Here is an 18933-nt window from a genome sequence, read left to right as displayed (position 1 = left end):
AAGAAATCAGAGTTCCAATGCCTGTGATCACACCCAAATCAATGTTATGTTCTATTGGTGTGTGAGCTTTACCCGCTATAGTAGCCGCCGTCTCCTCCGCCAGCAGCCTCTCCTTCTCCTCCTGCAGGTTCTCTAGCTCCCTCTGGTGTTTCTTCTGCAGCTCGTCGATCACCTTCTGATGGGATTCCTCCATGGCGGCAAAGCCTCGCTCACACGTGGCCTAGGAGGGCAGCACGGGACACTGTCAGCACGGGCATTCTCGCACACACGCAAAGCTACATTTACAGCAAGCTACAGCCGGTTAGCCACGAGCAAGTCCAGCCTGTGTGAGTAGAAGAGGGTTAAAGAGGGACGAACGGACACGCAGGAGACAGGACAGACAGTCACGGGCAGAGGAGAGAGTCAGCTGAGAAATGTCACTGACCCAGGCAAAAGGCTCCCTAAACTCACTTCATCTGATTTCAGTCTGAGCCAACTGCTTGTGGCAATGTGTGCCAATCATCTGATTTTGGGCAAATTATTGGATAAAAGCACAGTGCTTATACTTATAAATGACTGCCTCCTGTTGTATTTTTGCTGTTTGTCATTACAAATGAGAAAACTGTAATAACAGTTCATCTGTAACTTTATATTACTTCTACGGGAGCACCTGAGTCGTCTAAAGGTTTGCACTTCACTGTGATTGGATAAGTCCACCTGTCACTCATGTACAGAGGGACAGATGAATAAAACGAGTTGGTGTGGAAATGTAGACGACATGTGTCTGTACTTGAGCCTAGAGCTGCATTCAACAGAAAGCCCCAGTTGGCAAGTGGCCCAAGCCAGGATCACATTGCAGTTCCATACTATAGTGCCCTATATCCCATCTAAGACTGCAGGATATATATTCAAATCAAATAACAGATCACTGCTAGAGTTAGTGCAATTATTAAACTGCAAAAGCTGCAATTATTTACATATTAAAATCTCATCTACAAAGAACAACTCATCTTTATGTAAAAATCTTGTACATGTAGTTTAGAAAACATACATTGAAATGTATGGGATTTCTTATATTAGTTTATCAGCTCATATTTAAAGTATGCAACTTCCCGGAGGAGGCACATCACCTGCATGATTCCATGGAAATAGAAAGTTAAAATCACATTATGGAACATTCTCCATGGAGACAGACAAGTTTCTTTGTCATACAGTGGAAGATTATAGCCAAAGGAACAACATTTCCATGGAATCAAGCAGGAGGCTGTTCTCCTGGCCAAATAAGTTTGTGGAGATTCAATTAAGGATTTAATGATTCAGGGTGAAATGGGAAAAAAAAAAGTTTCATGTATTTACTTATTTTTGTTTTCCCTCAAATGTTAATAGGTCTCGAGTTGTTTAAAAAGTGCACTATGAAAAGAATCACACTTTTGAAAACATAGATATCAAAGTAAACTTGCCGGCCTGGTGCAGCTCTACATCACTGGTAACACCATGGAGCGCGAAGGCCAAGAGTCATAATGGAACATATGTAGCCTTAGGAGTACAGAGGCTGGTGCTGCTTCCATGGCCTATTCATTGGTCTTAATCTGGGTGTAAAGCTGAGGCCAGCCCCAGCTCTCTCTGTAACGCCGGGACCAAATGCAGGAGGAAGTGTTTTCACAGGGATCAGGGCCTGGGAGCGCAGCATGGCCCCTCTCAGCTAATGTAAACTTCCTGCACTGACATCACAGCCAGCCGTGCCCACTCTCAAACATGTCAGGCACTCTAACTGCTGTGGGAATCTTAGACTGTTTTATGTATGGACCAAACTATAGAATCCAGTGAAGGAAGTTATTACTGGGTTTCAAATGAGATCACAACATTTTCGATAAGCCAGTATTGTTTTATACAGATGGAAACTATCAGGTTCAATTTTTGTGAATTTAACCTTGAATCTGAATATTTCATGTCAAAACACAATGTGATTCATATTAAAAATGTAGCTCTTGCCTCTATCTGAGGGATGACATCACACTGTAGAATCTGAAAAGCACCAATATGGCGCATTCACGTGACATCACAACATTCAAGACTGACAGAGTTTTACACTGAGCCGAGGGGAGTCAGGTGAGAATTGTAATCTGGGCTTATCCACATGAAACAAAAACTAGCACCAAGTTAACTGCCTTCTCTAGACTCATTTGTGGATCATAATTTCTAAGATTTCTTTCAAAAAACAGTGAATCTCAGTTACTCTGGTTCCAGTATATGAAATATTTCTATTGCCATTCAAAATGTGCATTCAGATTTAACTTCAATGACATAACAAATAAAAAGCTTGTACTGTAAATACCTATTTTGTGAAGTCAGTCAATGTGTGCTCCATTTTGTACTTTTGAAAATGTACCCTATTGTGAAAAGAAGGGAATATCTGAATATAAAATACGATTAGCGGCAGGTATAATAGCAGTAATAAAACTAGTCTGAATTTGTTTGGATAGGTGTGGTGGTAGCAGCGATAATTAATACTTTACCCCAATCCAATAAATTAGACAGTATTTCAAGTGTTTCTGGTCACAGTTCTATTTACAACAAACATGTTTTGAAATTAATGGAAATCTCAATGAAAGTAATAAATAATACACTGAATAACCCACTAAATTGTTTGAAAAATCCTTCTCAGTGATATACTGCTAGGAATCTGGATTAGATATGGGATCACACTGAACTAACACAAGAGGAACACATTTTACTTGAAAACAAGAAGCCTGCTGCAGCATAACCTCATCAGGATAATCCAATACCTCTTGTACACCTGGTGCTAAAATGGGTTCCTCTTCAAACTCTACAGCGGTGACAGTGGTTAACCTGAGGAAGGGTTAGTTTATCATGCAACACGGAAGGGGCTAGCGACAGGAGTGTGAGCCGGGTTAGGGGGTACACTGGGGGCAGGGAGGGAGAGGCGGAAGAGGGGATGGGGGTTTGGGTTTGCCACAAAGGAACACAAGGCATCACAGACGAGGAACGGCAAGGACAAGTAGCGCTTCCACCTTGAGGTTCTCCAGCTCCTGCTCGTATTTCCGCCGCAGCGTGGTGGGGTCGTCCTGCTCCTCGCGCCGCATCTTCTCCTCACTCATGGCTGATACTTGGCGGACCAGCTCTTGGATGTGATCTTTTAGCGTTTGGGGAGAGAAAGCCATATTGTCGACCAGATTCGCTTGATTGACCAAACTCCAGAGCTCCTCCATGTCCTGATTGAACCTCTCGGTGAGGTGCTTCCGCTCGGCTTCGTGCTTCTCCTGGAGGTTCTCCATGCAGTTGGTCAGGGAGTCGATCTCTTTAATGTTTTCTTCAGAACGGAGGTGTAACGCCTCATTGACCTTTGTCAAATCTTGCTGTAACTTGTGATTTTCCTGCTCATAGGATTCTTTCAGCTCCCTCAGTTCCTTTTTGTGCTTTGCTAACATGTCCTGAAGTTCTATCGTTTTATCCACTGAATCTATTGCCTTGCCTTCGATCTGTATCTTTAGATCTACCTCAGACATTTGACTTTGTAGATCGTCAACTTTCAATTGGAGATTGCTTGCCAATTCTTTTAATGTTAAACAGTTTGCACACTCTTGATTACCTGGTTGGATTTCTGACTGCTTTTTCTCATGCTCAACGTTCAACCTTATCGTCACATACGCCATGCAAGCCTCTTTGAAAGCATCTCGCAAATAATCTGAAGTCTGTTTTTGTCGCTCCTCTTGGCCTATGCTAGTTTCAGCCAAAGACATAAACCTCTCATCTCTTTGCTTTAAACCAGAGACTATTTCCATTATTGAATCTAACTTTTCTTGCAAAGCGTTTCTCAACTCTTCAAGAATTAAACTATGAGCATCATTGTCGAACCAACTATACACTGTTGCAAAATCTTCTTGGGCGTCGTCACTTTTTACTTGTTGACATATCCTACGCATTTCTAAATGAGCTTGTTCTTGTGCAATTATTTGTTTGGCCAAACTTGTAAACTCTATGCTAGATCTATCAACATCTGGGTTTACTTTACCCATTTGGCTCCAGAATTCCCCTTCCACAGCTACTACCCGGTCTGCTTGACTAACCAGTCCATCTTGCGGTGTCTCAAATAAAGTGCTTCTCAAATCCAACAGCATTCTTTCTACGTTAACTTCTACCTGAGCTACCATGTCTAAAACTTGCCTAAGTGCCTCTGACTTCCTCTCAAACTCTTCTACCATTTGTTCTTCTTTATCAGCGACCTGCACATCCCCTGTCTGAACATACTCTGGCTTTTCTAATCTACTCTGTGTTTCTATCTTGTCTCGTAGCATCTGGATTTCCTCTTCCGCCTGTGCTAGCCTTGATTTTAAAACAGATTCTGACTCTTGGTTTAGTCTTACAAGTTCTTCGTTCCTAACCTCAAGTTCTCTACATCTCTGTTCTGTAGACTCTAGCTGCGCTTCGGTCTCCTGCAGTTTGGCGTGGGAAGCTTCTAGGAGCTCATGGAGTTGGTCTTTTTCAGGTTGCAGGTCATCACCTTCCATGTCCGCGGTGAAGCCGAGACCCTTTAAGGTGGCTTCCTTCAGCTGGAGTTTCTTTTCAGTGTCTTTGAGGGTAGTCCCGAGCTCTTCCAGGGTAACTAGAGCTTCATGAAGCCTTAGAGACTTCTCATTGAGCTCCCTCTCGTAGTACTCTCTGTCGATAGCATTAGCCTGATTCTCAGCTAGTTCAGCCTTCAGCATCTTGAGTTCCTCCATGATGAGATGGTGCTGCTTGCCACCTTGCTGGCAGATCAGCTCTGCTTTGAGGCGGTCGATTTCTCGGTCAGCTTCTGTCAGCTGATTGACTATCTCCTGGCATCGCTGTTTTAAGGCTCCATTCTCACAGGTCAATAGTTCCACCTTCTGAGAAAGCATTCCGATAGTCATCTCGCTTGTCTCAGAGTGGTTCTCGATCTTTGGGCAAGGACTGAAGGGGTGTTTGGGGCCTTCAAAGCTTTGCCTCTGGACTTTCCCAACTGCTTCCTCCATGGTTAAAAGACGTGCCTCATACTCTCGGATGCTTTCTCCCGCCTTGGCTAAACTCTTCCTGATGGTCTCATTTGTGATCTCCTGTTGGCATTTCCAGCTTTCCAAAATCTTCTGGAGCTGTAGTCTGTCAGGTATGTCACGATTGCAGCTATGTGATTTGAGTAAGGAAGACAGCTCCTTGGTGGTGATAGTTTTGTCAGTTATCAAGTCTTCCAGTTCCTGAATAGCCTCGGAGCTGTCGCGTAGCAAGAGACTAACAGTTTTTAGAACAGGTTCAGGGGGAGGAGTGTCAGAAAAGTAAGTGTCCTTAATGGGCAAGTGAGAAAGCGTGAGGCCAAGCTGTGCCTGCATACTGCGCTTTTTCAGCTCTTGCAGCTTCAGGAGTTCTTTGGTCTCCTGGTACTTCCTGGTTAAGCTCTGTGCCTGAGAACTAACCAGCTCGCTCTTCTTCATCTGGGGCGTCACATCAGCCTCCAGACCCAAAGGGGGCTCCAGCTTGGAAAAGGGGACCAGACAGTTGGTTAACACACAGCAGGGGAGACACAAGCTTGCTAATCATTATCTGTTTAAACTAGCAATCATTTACTTCTACATTCTAACAAAAGGTGACATTACTGTTAGCATTCACACATAATCTTAAATAAAAACTGAGAATAATAGTGATTACATAGTGATACAACAAAATAAGAATGGAGAGAGCAGTATTCTGTAAGGCAACAACCACAGCACGTCTAGTTTGGGGAAGCACAAAAGTGACTTTTTAAAAATTTTATTTTGAACAGATTTCAATAGTTAATGCTTTTATTAACTACAGTATGGTTCTTTGGTACAAATGCATGAGAAAATAATGTGTAAAATAATAATGTGTCACAATACTTACTATATTGACTTATCATTTAATACATGATAAATAAATCTATTTCTTTTGGGGGTCAATAACATCGTATTTCAAAATGTGATATTATGACAGGTCTATGTGTACCATCCGTGCCAAGACTTGGGATGCCCAGTACCCAGCTCAGTCACAAACTTGCTTTCCAAACTAGAGGGTTGCTTGTATACATCTCTATGGAATCCTACACGTTCTTAGTTCAAATGTAATTAAAACCCTGCTCTCTCCTTAATGGTGTGGTGTGAAAGCAAAGAGTTAAATGGCCAGTTGTTAGTGGATCAACAGAACATGCACATTAGATGGTTATACATTGGAGTAAGTCATGTAATATTAGTTGCAGCTGCATGAGTTCTTTAGGATGGAAAGAAAACACATTCTACAAACAGTTGCTGTTATCTCCTTCACGTCCTCAACTTGACCATCTCCTCAACTCTGAGCTGTGATGGTCAACACACAATATATTCTACCATTTCATTTAATGCAAGTTTAAGTCATAAACCAACGTACAAATATTACATATAAAATGACACTGCACTACACAAGTAAGGCATTTTATCAGAGCGTTGCCAAAGTATGTTAAGAAGGTAAACTTGATGGACTGAACAGAAGTTAAAAGATGAGAGTATGATATTCATGCACATCAGTAGAAGTCAAGCGTAGAAACTATTCAAACATGTTTAGAAGATCAGACTTAGCAAATGTGGACAGCAACAACTGTGGTGTAAGATATACACGTGGGATAGACAACAAAATATACTGATGTTTACATCAACTATATTTGCATATGTCTCATTGTTGGATAAACATGTAAAAGTTCAAACATAAAATTATTGCATTATAAATAAATAGGGAAACATTCCCATGTCAAACAAGGGGAATAGCTTCTATTTAGAATTGCAATTAACAAAAGTCTGATGAAAATGCTAAAGCTAGTATGCTAAGTATCTTCTAGCATGAGTTCAGGTCTATGATCAGAGAGATTAACCTGTTAAAGCCAATGTAGTACAAGAATTTTATTATATGAAACATGCACTGAACTCATGCAAAGACTCCATGGAGCCAGCTGTTTTTTGTGTCAGTTTGTTTACATTTGTCTTACATGAAATATGACATGCAGCAGATGTTATGAGATGGACAGAGTATGGCAGAGGTTTGGTATGGTCCAGTACAATACAGTAGAGTGGAGTGGGTGAACTCACAGGAGAGATGTAGCCCGTGCGGATGTCCTGTTCCCTCTCCAGAGCACTCCTCAGCTGCTGCTCCAGCTGCTCCTTGTGCCTGTTGGACTCCAAGAGCTGCTGGTGACAGCTCTCCAGCTGAGCCTTGAGCTCCTCCATCTGCCCAAACCAAACACCAGGGTTTTTATTTGGACATGTTCAGTCTGGACTGATAGACATAACTCTGCTCTTACTACACATGCATTTACACAGCAAAATTCATTCAGTATAAAGTTGTAGTAGTTGACAAACTGGGTTATGTTTTGAATAGGATAATTGGGATATGATTTGAATAGGCTGATAACAATAATCAATGGAATCTGATTGTCCTGCAGAGAAGCACTGCAGTTGTTTCTCTCTTTATTACAAGACTTTACAAAACCCACCCCTTGCTTGTAGGTGTCCAGCAGTTGCTCCAGCTCCGAGGCCTGCTGGAGCTGCTGTGCCGAGGCTAAGGGCACCCTCCTCTCCTCTCTGATGGGCGTCTTCTCCACCTGTCTCCAGTGTTGTTCGATCACCTCCTCCACTCTCTGCTGCCTGTCCACAGAGCCAGGCCCTCCAGTGTCCCCTGTGCTCTCTGGCTCAGTCCTCACTTCCTCTGCGGGCTCCACTGCAGAGCTGGTCATAGATTCATACCTCTTGCGCCTCTCCTCTCTGCGGCGGCTCTTCTCCAGTTCTCCCACGTCGGCCTGCAGACTCTCTGCCTCCTGAGCCCTCTGCTGGGCCAGAGCCTGGGCGATGGGTCTGAACTCTGCCCAGTCGAACGTCTTGGACCTGCCCTCTCGCCTGCGCTCCCTGGCCCTGCTCTTGGCCACAGAGGGGGAGTCTACAGAGGACGTCTCAGAGGAAGGGGAATCCTGGGTCACGTCTGGTCGCACCAAACCTTCCAGAGCAGAGAAAGAGCTGTGGTCCTCAGTGGAGCTGGAACATACAAGGGTGTGCATTTAGCTTCAAACTGAAAGAAATGCCCCATTGCTTTAATAACAACTGACTGCCTGGAGTAACCATACCTGATTTTTTCTTTTTTTTTTAAGACATATTGCAGCTCTGGGTCAAAATGAGTCCACAGAGTACTGTCTGCATCTAATTATAATGTGTTTTATTGTCCGATAATCAGGAAGTGCTCTTGTTGTGACTAATTAGGATGTCTGGAATGCATAAGGAAAGTGAGGAATAACTTTGGACCACTGCAAACAGTTTAAAATGAAATAAATCTGTTTTGCCCTGTCTTTAAAGCTAAATTACTTAAGTAAAAGGTATTTATTTTACTCATTCTTCCATGCCGCTGAGCAAAAACACATGTTGGTATTGACAATAACATTTTCCCATAACATTGTCTTCTTGAGATGGACAAACCAACCTTGCTACATCTGGGGCAGTGGAGGGTCTGACGTTCTTCATGACCGCCTGGATCCAGTTCCTGCGAATCCCTGCCGTCATGGCCGACAGAGTGTGCACCCCTTCCTGCGTCTAAACACAAAAGCATCAGTAACATCAGTTTTGTAAGAAAGGAACCAAATCATAGAATACAATGAAATTCTCTGCGATCTTACATGAATTTGAAACCCATAGTTGCGTTGAGCCTGATATTCCGTAACGTTGTAGCAAGTGGACAGATCAATCTCACCGTCCAGGTCAGAAGCCTGATGACAACAACAGAAGCTTGAGGTCAGACAGAGAGAGACATGATACAAGCAGAGACAGTGAGAAGGTCCACTCACCTCCTCAGCGATGGAGTCTTTGTAGTAGCGCAGGCTGTGGTCCGTCAGCACAAACCAGTATTTTTTCCACTGTGGAGCACAAGCGGAAGAGTAAACTACAGGATACACAGCACTTTCACTGTTCTCCAATTAAGAGTACAGTCAAGTACACTAGTATATTGGCAAAGACCACAGACAAAAATTAAAAACAAACATATAAGACTATCCTAAATTCAAAGTGAAACATTACCTGGCCTTGTTCATCCAGCTTCACCATCCAGCCCTTCTTGAAGTTCAGCAGGTCAGGCTAGAACAAAACATCATATGACTATTAGAAATGCAGAAACAGCTGAATTGCTCACTTTATTTTTGTTTTTATACTGCCATGCAGCACAAAATGCTGTTAGCTGTTGTATTCTTTACCACATTAGCTCGGGAAGAGGTTCTAACCACTTCTGAGTATTTAAAAGCCAACATGCCCACACAGGAGGGAGTTGTCCTGACCTCTGTAGAATGGACAGAATTGTAATGATGTGATGGAGAACAGGGTCAGGACAACTCCTCCACACTGTGGTGACCGTGGTGCATCTCTCAGCACTCCAGTCCTGCCTCCTCAAGCCTCTCCTCCGCCCTCCACCCCAGGGGAGGAGGAGGAGGTCATGTAAGGGCCTCTGAGACTATGAGCAGGTCAGGTTAGAGAGCAGAGATGCACCGTGCGTCCTGCAGGTGCTCAGACTCACATCACTCAGTGCCTGATAGTGACTCACAATAAACAGTGCGCTCAAAACACACAAGCACAACACAAGTTAACCTGCACAGCAGAGGGAGAGGGGAGCAACTACTGCCCCCTGCAGCATGGAGGGCTGGTCTACTACATTCACACCGAGAAACACAGTCGCTTCATCCTGTTTCCAATGATACAACATTTGTGCTCAATCAGGTCATAACGCTGCAGTTGACATGTATTTTTTTAAAAAAGGCCAGGCCGTTTCCTCATTTGACTAAAATGGAGTGAAATCTCTTTCCTCATTACATAATGGTAGATGTGAGGTAAGTCCAGAGCCACAGAGACCTCTGTTCACCTTTAATTCTCTTAAGTGTGTTACCAAACCACATACAGTCTCGACAACAAATCAGAGCCAGGATCAGATCAAAACAGCACAGGCTTTGGCACACTCAGCCATTCCACCAGATGCCTACATCCACTGCTGAAGGAGGAGACATTTAACTCCATTACAACTGATCCTTAAGTACATGAAGGTCTGAACTGTTCATTTCAAAGGTTGTAATGGAGAATGAAGAAAATCCTAAACCAAACAAAGTCTCATCATTTTGAATGTTACTCATTGTACATGGGCGTTCTGATGATTGTCAGAAAAAGAGCAGTGTCTTACGGTCATGACAGACTCTGTGGTCCTTCTGTCCAGGGACTTGGCTCTTCTCAGGGGGGGCAGAGTGGAGGGGAAGTCCGGGTCCTGCCCTTGGTCCTGAAGTGCACACAACACATTTCATTCACACATCACCAAGATTTAGAGCTCATACACTAATTCTTCTTTATCAAAGTGTTTGCTGTACAATGCTCACACATTCTACATCACAAAAGGTTCAAACAAGTAGGAAATACAATGTTTTTTTTTGAAAATATACATGTCCCTAAATGTTCATGTGTTAAAGCTTTTATAAACTCTCTAAAACAGAAATGATTGTTGAGTTCCATATTAAAAGGTGCAACTTGTAACTTTTCTGGAATGTTCCACAGTATTTTTAACAGTTTACACTGTCCATTGAGCCACATTACAGGTCAGATCTGTGGAGAGGCAACCCCACTTATAATAATGCACATTTTAAATAAAGATGGGCAGATATAGATTTTTTTTTTCCCTTTTTTTGATCCAATACAATATTTGCTGAAATTGTTTTTTAGCTTTTAAAATAAGGCTCACAAATGTATCTTAACTTGAAGTAACGATCACAGATAATACTCCCTACAACAGTACAACTACTCACCCTTATGCAACAGATAATATTCCCTACAACAGTACAACTACTCACCCTTATGTGATAGATAATACTCCCTACAACAGTACAACTACTCACCCTTATGTAACAGATAATACTCCCTACAACTGTGCGACAACTCACCCTTATGTAACAGATAATACTCCCTACAACTGTGCGACAACTCACCCTTATGTAACAGATAATACTCCCTACAACTGTACAACTCACCCTTATGTAACAGATAATACTCCCTGTGGATCAATAAAGTCTGTCTAAGCATCAAATGATATTGGCCGATAACGCTATAAAAAAACCTATTGATATATCGTACATCCCTAGGTTTGCAGATATTTTTGAGCAATACAAATACGTGTAATTAAACAAAATGCAAAACACTACATTCAGTTCGATACTGGGGAATATTCCATGTGTCATGGAACCTCAACCGGAAAAGTTACATAGTGCACCTTTACGAGCGCTCTCATGTGTTAATGTTAACTGTGAACTGAAAACTAAAAGCGATATTTGGAAAAAAAACACATTATTATTGCAGAGCGTGGAGCTGCGGGTGGGAAAAGGAAGTCTGGAGCCCAAGGGGAATCCCACCACTGAAGGGAAACTGGATATGAACACGGCCCATGCAGACGACCCCTGACCTCCTCGGAACAAAAGCAGGATGGAGGGAATGGGGCAGGGGTGAAAAAGAGACAGACAGAGAGAGAGAGAGGAGGAAGAGGGGAGCAGTGTCGGTACCTCTCGATGGAAGCGCCTGTGCTGGCTGCGGCCTTGTCTCTCCTCGCTCCTCCCGCTCTCCTCCACCTCCATCTTCTCCTGGTTCTCCAGCTCCAGGGCCTCCAGCTTCTCGATCACACCGGAGCGACTGCAATGCCACAGGACACAAACGCTGTCATTTGACTTTTCATGAACAGCCAATGATGCAAACAACACTTTAAGGGAATACTACAAGACATACAGTGCACTTTTTCACTTTAGAATGCTTATTTGAGGGGCTGTTTTAAATTTATACTAACATTACTATAGCAGAGTATTTTTATTTTATTTTTTTAAGTTCCCATATTTGTATTAGTTAGAATTAGAGTTATTATAGAGCTTTTAGCCAGGTTATGTTACTTTTTCACAAATGTACCTGAAGTTGTGTTTGTGTTTTGTTTTTTTCATTCATACATGTTTGAGTAATCCTTTATTGTTAGGCCGTACATCTCCAAAGCTCAAAATGCTCTGCCCCACCTTGTGATGTCACGAAAAGGTAGTTTTCAACTTAACAGCTACCTCTTACTTTTCGTTCAGAAGGGATTGGCAATTCCAGAGCTGAAATTATCGAAATGATCCTAGTGGAAGTGTATGGAGCACTTCCTGTTGTACCATATGATATCACAAGGTGGAACAGAGTGTTTTCTGTAGGGTTTCTGCAGGGTTTGTGTGTTAAACATGTGTGAATGAAACAAAAAAACTCCAGATACAGTATGTTTGAGATGAGGAAACAAAATTATAACAAACATCTGAGAATAGAGTAATATGGACCTTTTAAAAGCACCTTACCATTTATTAGTACAGTAAAGCTTGAACTTACTTTTACCACAGCCGCACTTTGACCAATATGGACACGTTATACCTCTTTTGAACTATTCAGTCATTAGATTTTACATTTCAATGACCAGAAGTCACGTTGAATGCACAAAGAATCGGTATACCACTTAGCAATGTTAATGAGCCATTATTGTAAACATAAGCACTGTGCTGATATCATTTCATTTCATAACAATGAAACCTTTTAAGAGTCCTAAATGTTTTCCTAGTTCAGCTGACAAAAATAGGCGTGTAACGATATCCAAGTCTCACGATACGATATTGTCACAGTAAGAACCTCACAGTACGATATTTACTGCGATATCATGGGGAGACTCACGATATGTTGGGAAGGCTCACGATTAGAGATGTAATAATATCCAAATCTTTCTGTACAATATTTTGACGATATAAAGCTCACGGTACAACATTTGTTGCGATATTTTGTGGACGTAAACAGCTAAAACTGTTAATATGTTACTTTTTCCTCTCAAAATGCCTTGACAAGACTTAATCCAAAGAACTAAGACTTAAAAGTGCTTAGAACTGTTATTTCTTCTTGTAGTCTGCACTGAAATGCAGCAAAGGATCATGGTCTATGTAGTTCCTTGTGTCTTTTTTAGCTATTGCTGCACCATAACTCTTCATTTAAGTAAAGAGACTTGTAATTCAATATACTGTGATGGTCCACGATATTATTGTGAGAACTTTGATGATATAATATCACGATATTCCGGTTAATGTCACAAAAGATTTTAGTGATGTAGCTGCTCTTAAAGTGCACTCTTTACGGTCCACTCCTTTGCTCAGTGCTCACTGTTAACCTGAGAGTTGTCAAATAAAGACCTGGCCGTGGTTCTGTAGTATCAGTTCTTGGTATTAACCCCACACTGATACCATTTTAGGGAAGAAAACAAAACAAAAAATACAAAAAAAAAAAAAAACACTTTTAATGAACATAGCAGGCAATCAAGCAATCAAATCAGCAATCAAAAGAGTATCTACTTTCAATAATAATTTTGTATTGAAAAACAAAAATGTGGCTGTTTGCTGCAGGTCTTTCAAGTGCGAACAGGAAAAGGGTGCTCTTGGGAAAAAAGATCAAAACTTAGAGTAGAGTTAAAAGGATTTGATTATTAAATGGCCAAAGCCAACATGACTGGTCTTCATCGGAGCTTAAGTTAGTATCATAAAAACTGAAGCCGGGTTGTGGCCTTTAAAAATCACCAACCAATCATAAAGGACAGATGTTAATTCGAGTCAGACAAACAAGAGCGACGAAATCTGGTCTAATCTTGAAACCCATATTTTGCAAAATAACATCTGTCAGAATCCATTTGAAATGTTCAATTATAATAACCAACTTCAACAATAAGTAAAAAATTGAAAAATTTGTAAATTACTATCACAGAAGAATTGGGATTTTCTTTTTAAATTCCTTCGGTGTTCCTATATGATTTTTTTTGTACTATCATTGCACTATTATGTATATTCTGCCTCAACTTATTAATCAACTTTATTATTATTATTATTATAAAATTTAGTTTTGATATATATTTTTTTTTTAACTGCTGCTACTGCTACTACGGGGACTACTACTACTACTACTACTACTACTAATCATATAATAATCATCAGTATTAGCAGCAGTAGTATTAGCAGTAGTTGTATTGTACTATTGCACATTAAATCAATAAAAAACTAAATTTATATATATTATATATATATATATATATATATATATATATATATTTATTAAAATAATTATTTTAAATGTATTATTATTATTAATTGTTGTTTTTAATAGTAGTAGTAGTAGTAGTAGTAGTAGTAGTAGTAGTAGTAGTAGTAGTAGTAGTAGTAGTAGTAGTAGTAGTAGTAGTAGTAGTAGTAGTAGTAGTAGTAGTATTGTACTATTGTGTATAACGTCAATAAAAAAAAATAGCATGAGAGAACTTTTTTTTTTGTTGCACACGCAACAAAAAACAAAAAAATGTTGTATGGATTTGTAACGACTTAGTCATGTGTGTCTTTTTTTTACAACCCTACTCCATAATCGCAGCGGTCCTTCAGATACCAGATGCTTCTCTCCTGCCTCAAACTCCACTCCTCTTTTTGAAATGTCCCCTCTGTGTAGTGAATCGGAGTCCTGAGTCTGCATAGCTGTGTGTGTGTTCCCCTGCAGTGACACCAAACCCCGGCCCACCACACAGGCCTTTTGTTCAGCCACAGAGGAGCAGCGGTGCGCGGAGGGAGCACACACAGCAGGCAAATATTACATTACTCCGGCCCAAACTCTGGCCTTATTTGGGGAGAGTTCAGCCAAAGCCCCGCTCCTTAAAAGGGAACAGAGGAGAGGAGCCGGCAGAGGCATCATGGGACCGGGAGAACGCTTTGACGTGGGATCAAAGCATCTTCAGCAACACACAGAAAACACAGGATTTCTAACAGGGCTGCTTTAGAAAGAAACATTTATATTAAAAAGCGAAACATGATTATTTTCCATTTATTTGAGCAGAATTAATCTTACCCCAGGACAGACATATTGTAAAAGCAGCTATTGAGGTCAAAATGTGGTGAATAATTAGGATGCTCTGAACGCATAAGGTAAGTGAGGAATAACTTTGGACCACTGCAAACAGTTTTCACATTTTTAAGACAGTAAAAAAATCAGCTACAGCGCCTTTTAAGAGGACATGTTTTGTTTTGTTTTCTACTTGGTATTTGACACAGAGCATTATTTAATCATTACATTAACAGGTTCAGTGACTTCCTGTACAGAAATGCAGAATTGATTCTCTACAACTGCTTAAAGTTTTCGGTCTCAGTCATAGTCCCGTCACAATAGTTATTCTAGCCACTTATTGTGTAATATATGAGGGCAAGAACAATATATTTTGGTGCCCAGTGTTTTTAATGGGTACATTTTCTGTGCAAAAGTGGTAATTTGGGGTCTTTTTGTTAGATTACAATAAGATTTGAGCTGTAGAGTGTTGGAAAATGTACTTCTATGGCTCATTTTTGGTCACCTGATTGATTAATAAGCGGGTTTCACTTCATTCTGACTTCGCAGCATTAGGATTCGTTCGCTCGACGTTAGGCGGGTAGTTTTTTTATTTAACCAGTCGCTGCTATTTGGTCATGACGTATGTAATGAACCAAATCCCGTAGGAAGAAGGGCAATAACGTCTTTCCCCTTAATAAAATTCACCAAACATTCTCTTTGTTCTGCCTTTAAATGCTCGAGCTTGGGAATTGTTGCCAACACAGAATGTATGACTTCGTCTACATCCATCTCGACGCTGTGTTTACTGTTGTGCTGTTCCACAAAAGGGACCCAGACAGGAGCTTGAGTTTGACATCATGGCTTCACAGCTCTTCTCTGATTGGCCGGTGCGCGGTCTACAACTTCTGGGGTTCTTGCAAACTGTCTAGTGTATTCTGATTCCTGAACTGGTCGCTGGAGAGAAATGAAATTGAGCAGAAGCACTAGGTGGTTTCAATATTATGGTTTCTCGCAATGTTCCTCTGTAGCAGTATATCGTGCTTCAAAATGTGTTATCGTGACAGGCTGCCTCTCTCTCAGTGCAATTCAACACTGTATTTTTTTACTCATCCACTTATCATGGACCAAAACTATTCACAACACAAGCTAATACGGTAAGAATCATACGGAGAGACCAAAATTTGTGTCAGTGCTGATCTAAAATGAGTGGATAATTACCATGTGCAGAGAGTGCTGCATAAAGATTGGCTAACCACTGAAAAAATCTAAATATATATAAATAAAATTATATTGTGAATGTTGCTTTGTATTACACAATAATACTGGGTAAGTTGTTTATCATTTTAAAAACTCAAAATGCTGGGGAAAAAAATAAAAAATTGAAGTATGAATGGAAAGTGACATCTCTCAAGTGACATTTTTGGGGTATTTAGACACTATTTTTAGCGAGGGCCACACATAAAAAAAAGTAACACAGACTAAGGCTACCGTTCAGACTGCAAGGCTTAATGCTCAATCTGGATTTGTTTTGTGAAATCAGATTTTTTTTTGCGAGGTCGTTCACATTTCCAATTAAATGTGACTTGTGTTTGATCTCTAGTGTGAACTTTAAACGCCCCAAAAGTGACCCACATGCACATTGGAGGACACGACGATGTCACACAGAGCGTGTTCAGTGTTTACGGAAGTCGCCTAAACATGGACACGAATATTGAAGATTTGGAGATTTTAAAGTTGCTGTTGTACCGGAGCCACAACATGTACAGCTTATTGAGATTGAGGAGAAGGAGGATGAGGTTTTTGGCCCTGGCGTTTTGTGGGGCAGTGGCAGCAACGACCTTAGAAAGGAACATGTGAGTGCGGAGTCGCAGTCAAGAGTAGTGGGACTGATATGTGCTTCACTGACACGGAGTTCATACACAGTTTACGTATGAGGAGAAGAACGTTTGTGTACATTTGTGACCATGTAGGTGGGATGAACATGACTTGGCCGTTCAGACTGAAGTCGCATGTCAAAAGATCAAATATGTATCGGTTTTAAAAGCATGTATCCAAGTGGCCTGGGTCACATTTGAAAAAAACAGATCCGTGTCATTCAGACTGTTTTTAAAAGATCAGTTACAGGTCGCATGGGGCGAAAAAAATCTGATTTAGGTCACTTCAGGCTGCAGTTTGAACGTAGCCAAAGAGGAGGGCTGATCGAGGGGATAGGTTATACTGAACCACTAGACCTTTAATCATGTTTAGATCCTCAGTAGGACAGAAACATTTGATATGGGCTTTATCGTGGTAAATTTCCCAAATTTTGCTGTAGTACTGCTTAAGGTAATATAGGCCCTTTGGGTTCACCTAAAGGGCTGCATTTGGTCCCTGGGCTACAGTTTGGACATGCCAAGTGCCATTTCCATTGCACTTGTAGCTGCTAGATCGTTGGCCCATAAAGAACAGACCACAGTGGGGCAGTAACATGTTTATGGGCCGTCCCGCGGTGGACAGGGGGCCCGGGGCTTCCTGTGAGGGGAAAGAGATGACCCCTCCCCAGCCCTCTCCACCCACCACCCCCCGATGGAGAGGGAGACCTGTGCCCTCCGACAGTAAAGCCAGATTAGTCCATGGAAACTCCAGCGGTTTGTGTTTAAACAGCCTCTGCTTACAGTGGCTCTGGGAACTGATACCAAAGCGGAGGAGAATATTAGAGGAGGTCCATCCATAGTGGTTCAAACAGTTCGGAGGCAGCGTGCGTCACGAGATAGCGCCCCGATAGCAGCCATGACTTTAAAAGGAGAAAGCTGATGGAGGGTTTCTAGACCAAAAAGTGAGAGAGAGTGGTCCACATACCAAGACAGGGATCTAATTTTCTTTATCAGGCCAATTCTGACAAGGAAAACCGGTTTCCCTGGTGTGGTTCCCTGGCCTAGTATTAATAATACCACAAACTAATACTGGGCCAAGATTGTATCTTTGTATTGTACAGCAAAAGTACTGTGGTACTAGTAATGTTTAAAGGTGTTGTTCTACTATATTTTAAAAAAGATACTCAAAGATACTAATTACAACTGAACCTGTGTCTCCAGAGTCTTAACCTGCAGATAGAGACACATCCAAGTTCGTCTCATTCCCAGTATATCGACAAAACATGCCTCATTTGAAAGCTCAGAAACTCCAGAATTCCCCCCCTGAGCTGCAGAGGCTACACTAGCACTGATTCATGACTGCTGTAGGTGCTGGGGTTTTGGTAGTGACCATTCAGATCAGACAGAGAGACATTTTAGGACTGATTACCAATCCAGCCGCCCTCTTGAATGCTTGGTTACACAGACAGTAGTAGTGGATATGTAGTGTGTGTGATATCAGACCTCCTCTCGGGGCTGATGAGCGACTCTCTGTCCCTCCTGTCTGGGCTCTTGTGGCGGCTTCTCTTCTCAGCCTTGCGGGCCTCTGCCTCCAGCCTGCGGGCCCTGGGGGTGTCATGGTGGTGGCCCCTGTGTGCGCTCTGGCTGTGGCCCTCTCCGCTGGTCACCGTGCTGCCACTGGCGTCCGAGTCCAGGGAGCTGAGAGAGCCGCTGATGTGGGAGCCGTTGGACAGCAGGGAGCTGCCCGAGGGGAAGGGGTCGCTGGGGGCCGGGGACAGGCAGCGGGGGACCCCTCCCAGGCTGGAGCAGGAGCCTGTGGGGGAAAGAGGGTCGCTGGTGGGCTGAGGGGCGGAGCCGTGGAGGACGTGACTGGAGCTGCGGTCCACTTCATCACCATTCAGAGAGTTGAGGTCTGAGGACACGGCAACATCACCTGGACCAAACAGAGACAAGGACTTTAGTAAACAAATGGCCATTTCTAATGAGTCTCCTAATATTAGCCACATATAAAGCAGCAATGTGGAATTTCCTGGAACATCACCGCCTGATTCCATGGAATTGTACCGTTACGCTACAAAGTGGAATATACCGTATTTTTTGAGACTATAAAGTAGTATTTTTTCGGACCAGATTATAAGGCACAATATCAATGATGTTGAATTATCTCGTCTATTTTCATAATT

The 18933-nt window shown here is 42.0% G+C and overlaps 1 protein-coding gene across 4 annotated transcripts in view; it reads right to left on the bottom strand.

The window, feature by feature from the left end:
• Window positions 1-18933, bottom strand: part of mprip (myosin phosphatase Rho interacting protein) — a 74628-nt gene that overhangs the window by 11719 nt on the left and 43976 nt on the right. For 2 of the 4 annotated variants that reach the window (XM_055150192.1, XM_055150191.1), the window contains exons 7-17: window positions 18254-18683; window positions 11558-11684; window positions 10198-10290; window positions 9054-9110; window positions 8825-8893; window positions 8657-8746; window positions 8464-8573; window positions 7490-8024; window positions 7086-7223; window positions 3012-5489; window positions 73-220 (exon numbers count right to left, since the gene is read on the bottom strand). In XM_055150192.1, coding sequence (XP_055006167.1) covers window positions 73-220; window positions 3012-5489; window positions 7086-7223; window positions 7490-8024; window positions 8464-8573; window positions 8657-8746; window positions 8825-8893; window positions 9054-9110; window positions 10198-10290; window positions 11558-11684; window positions 18254-18683 — 4275 coding nt within the window. The remainder of the gene's footprint in view (window positions 1-72; window positions 221-3011; window positions 5490-7085; window positions 7224-7489; window positions 8025-8463; window positions 8574-8656; window positions 8747-8824; window positions 8894-9053; window positions 9111-10197; window positions 10291-11557; window positions 11685-18253; window positions 18684-18933) is intronic. The other 2 variants (XM_055150193.1, XM_055150194.1) reach the window with 2 other exon arrangements.

This window comes from Boleophthalmus pectinirostris, unplaced genomic scaffold (genome assembly GCF_026225935.1).
Source record: "Boleophthalmus pectinirostris isolate CB_2022bp ecotype Guang Dong unplaced genomic scaffold, ASM2622593v1 HiC_scaffold_14, whole genome shotgun sequence".
NCBI lineage: Eukaryota > Metazoa > Chordata > Actinopteri > Gobiiformes > Gobiidae > Boleophthalmus > Boleophthalmus pectinirostris.
This window is presented reverse-complemented; position numbering and strand designations above follow the sequence as displayed.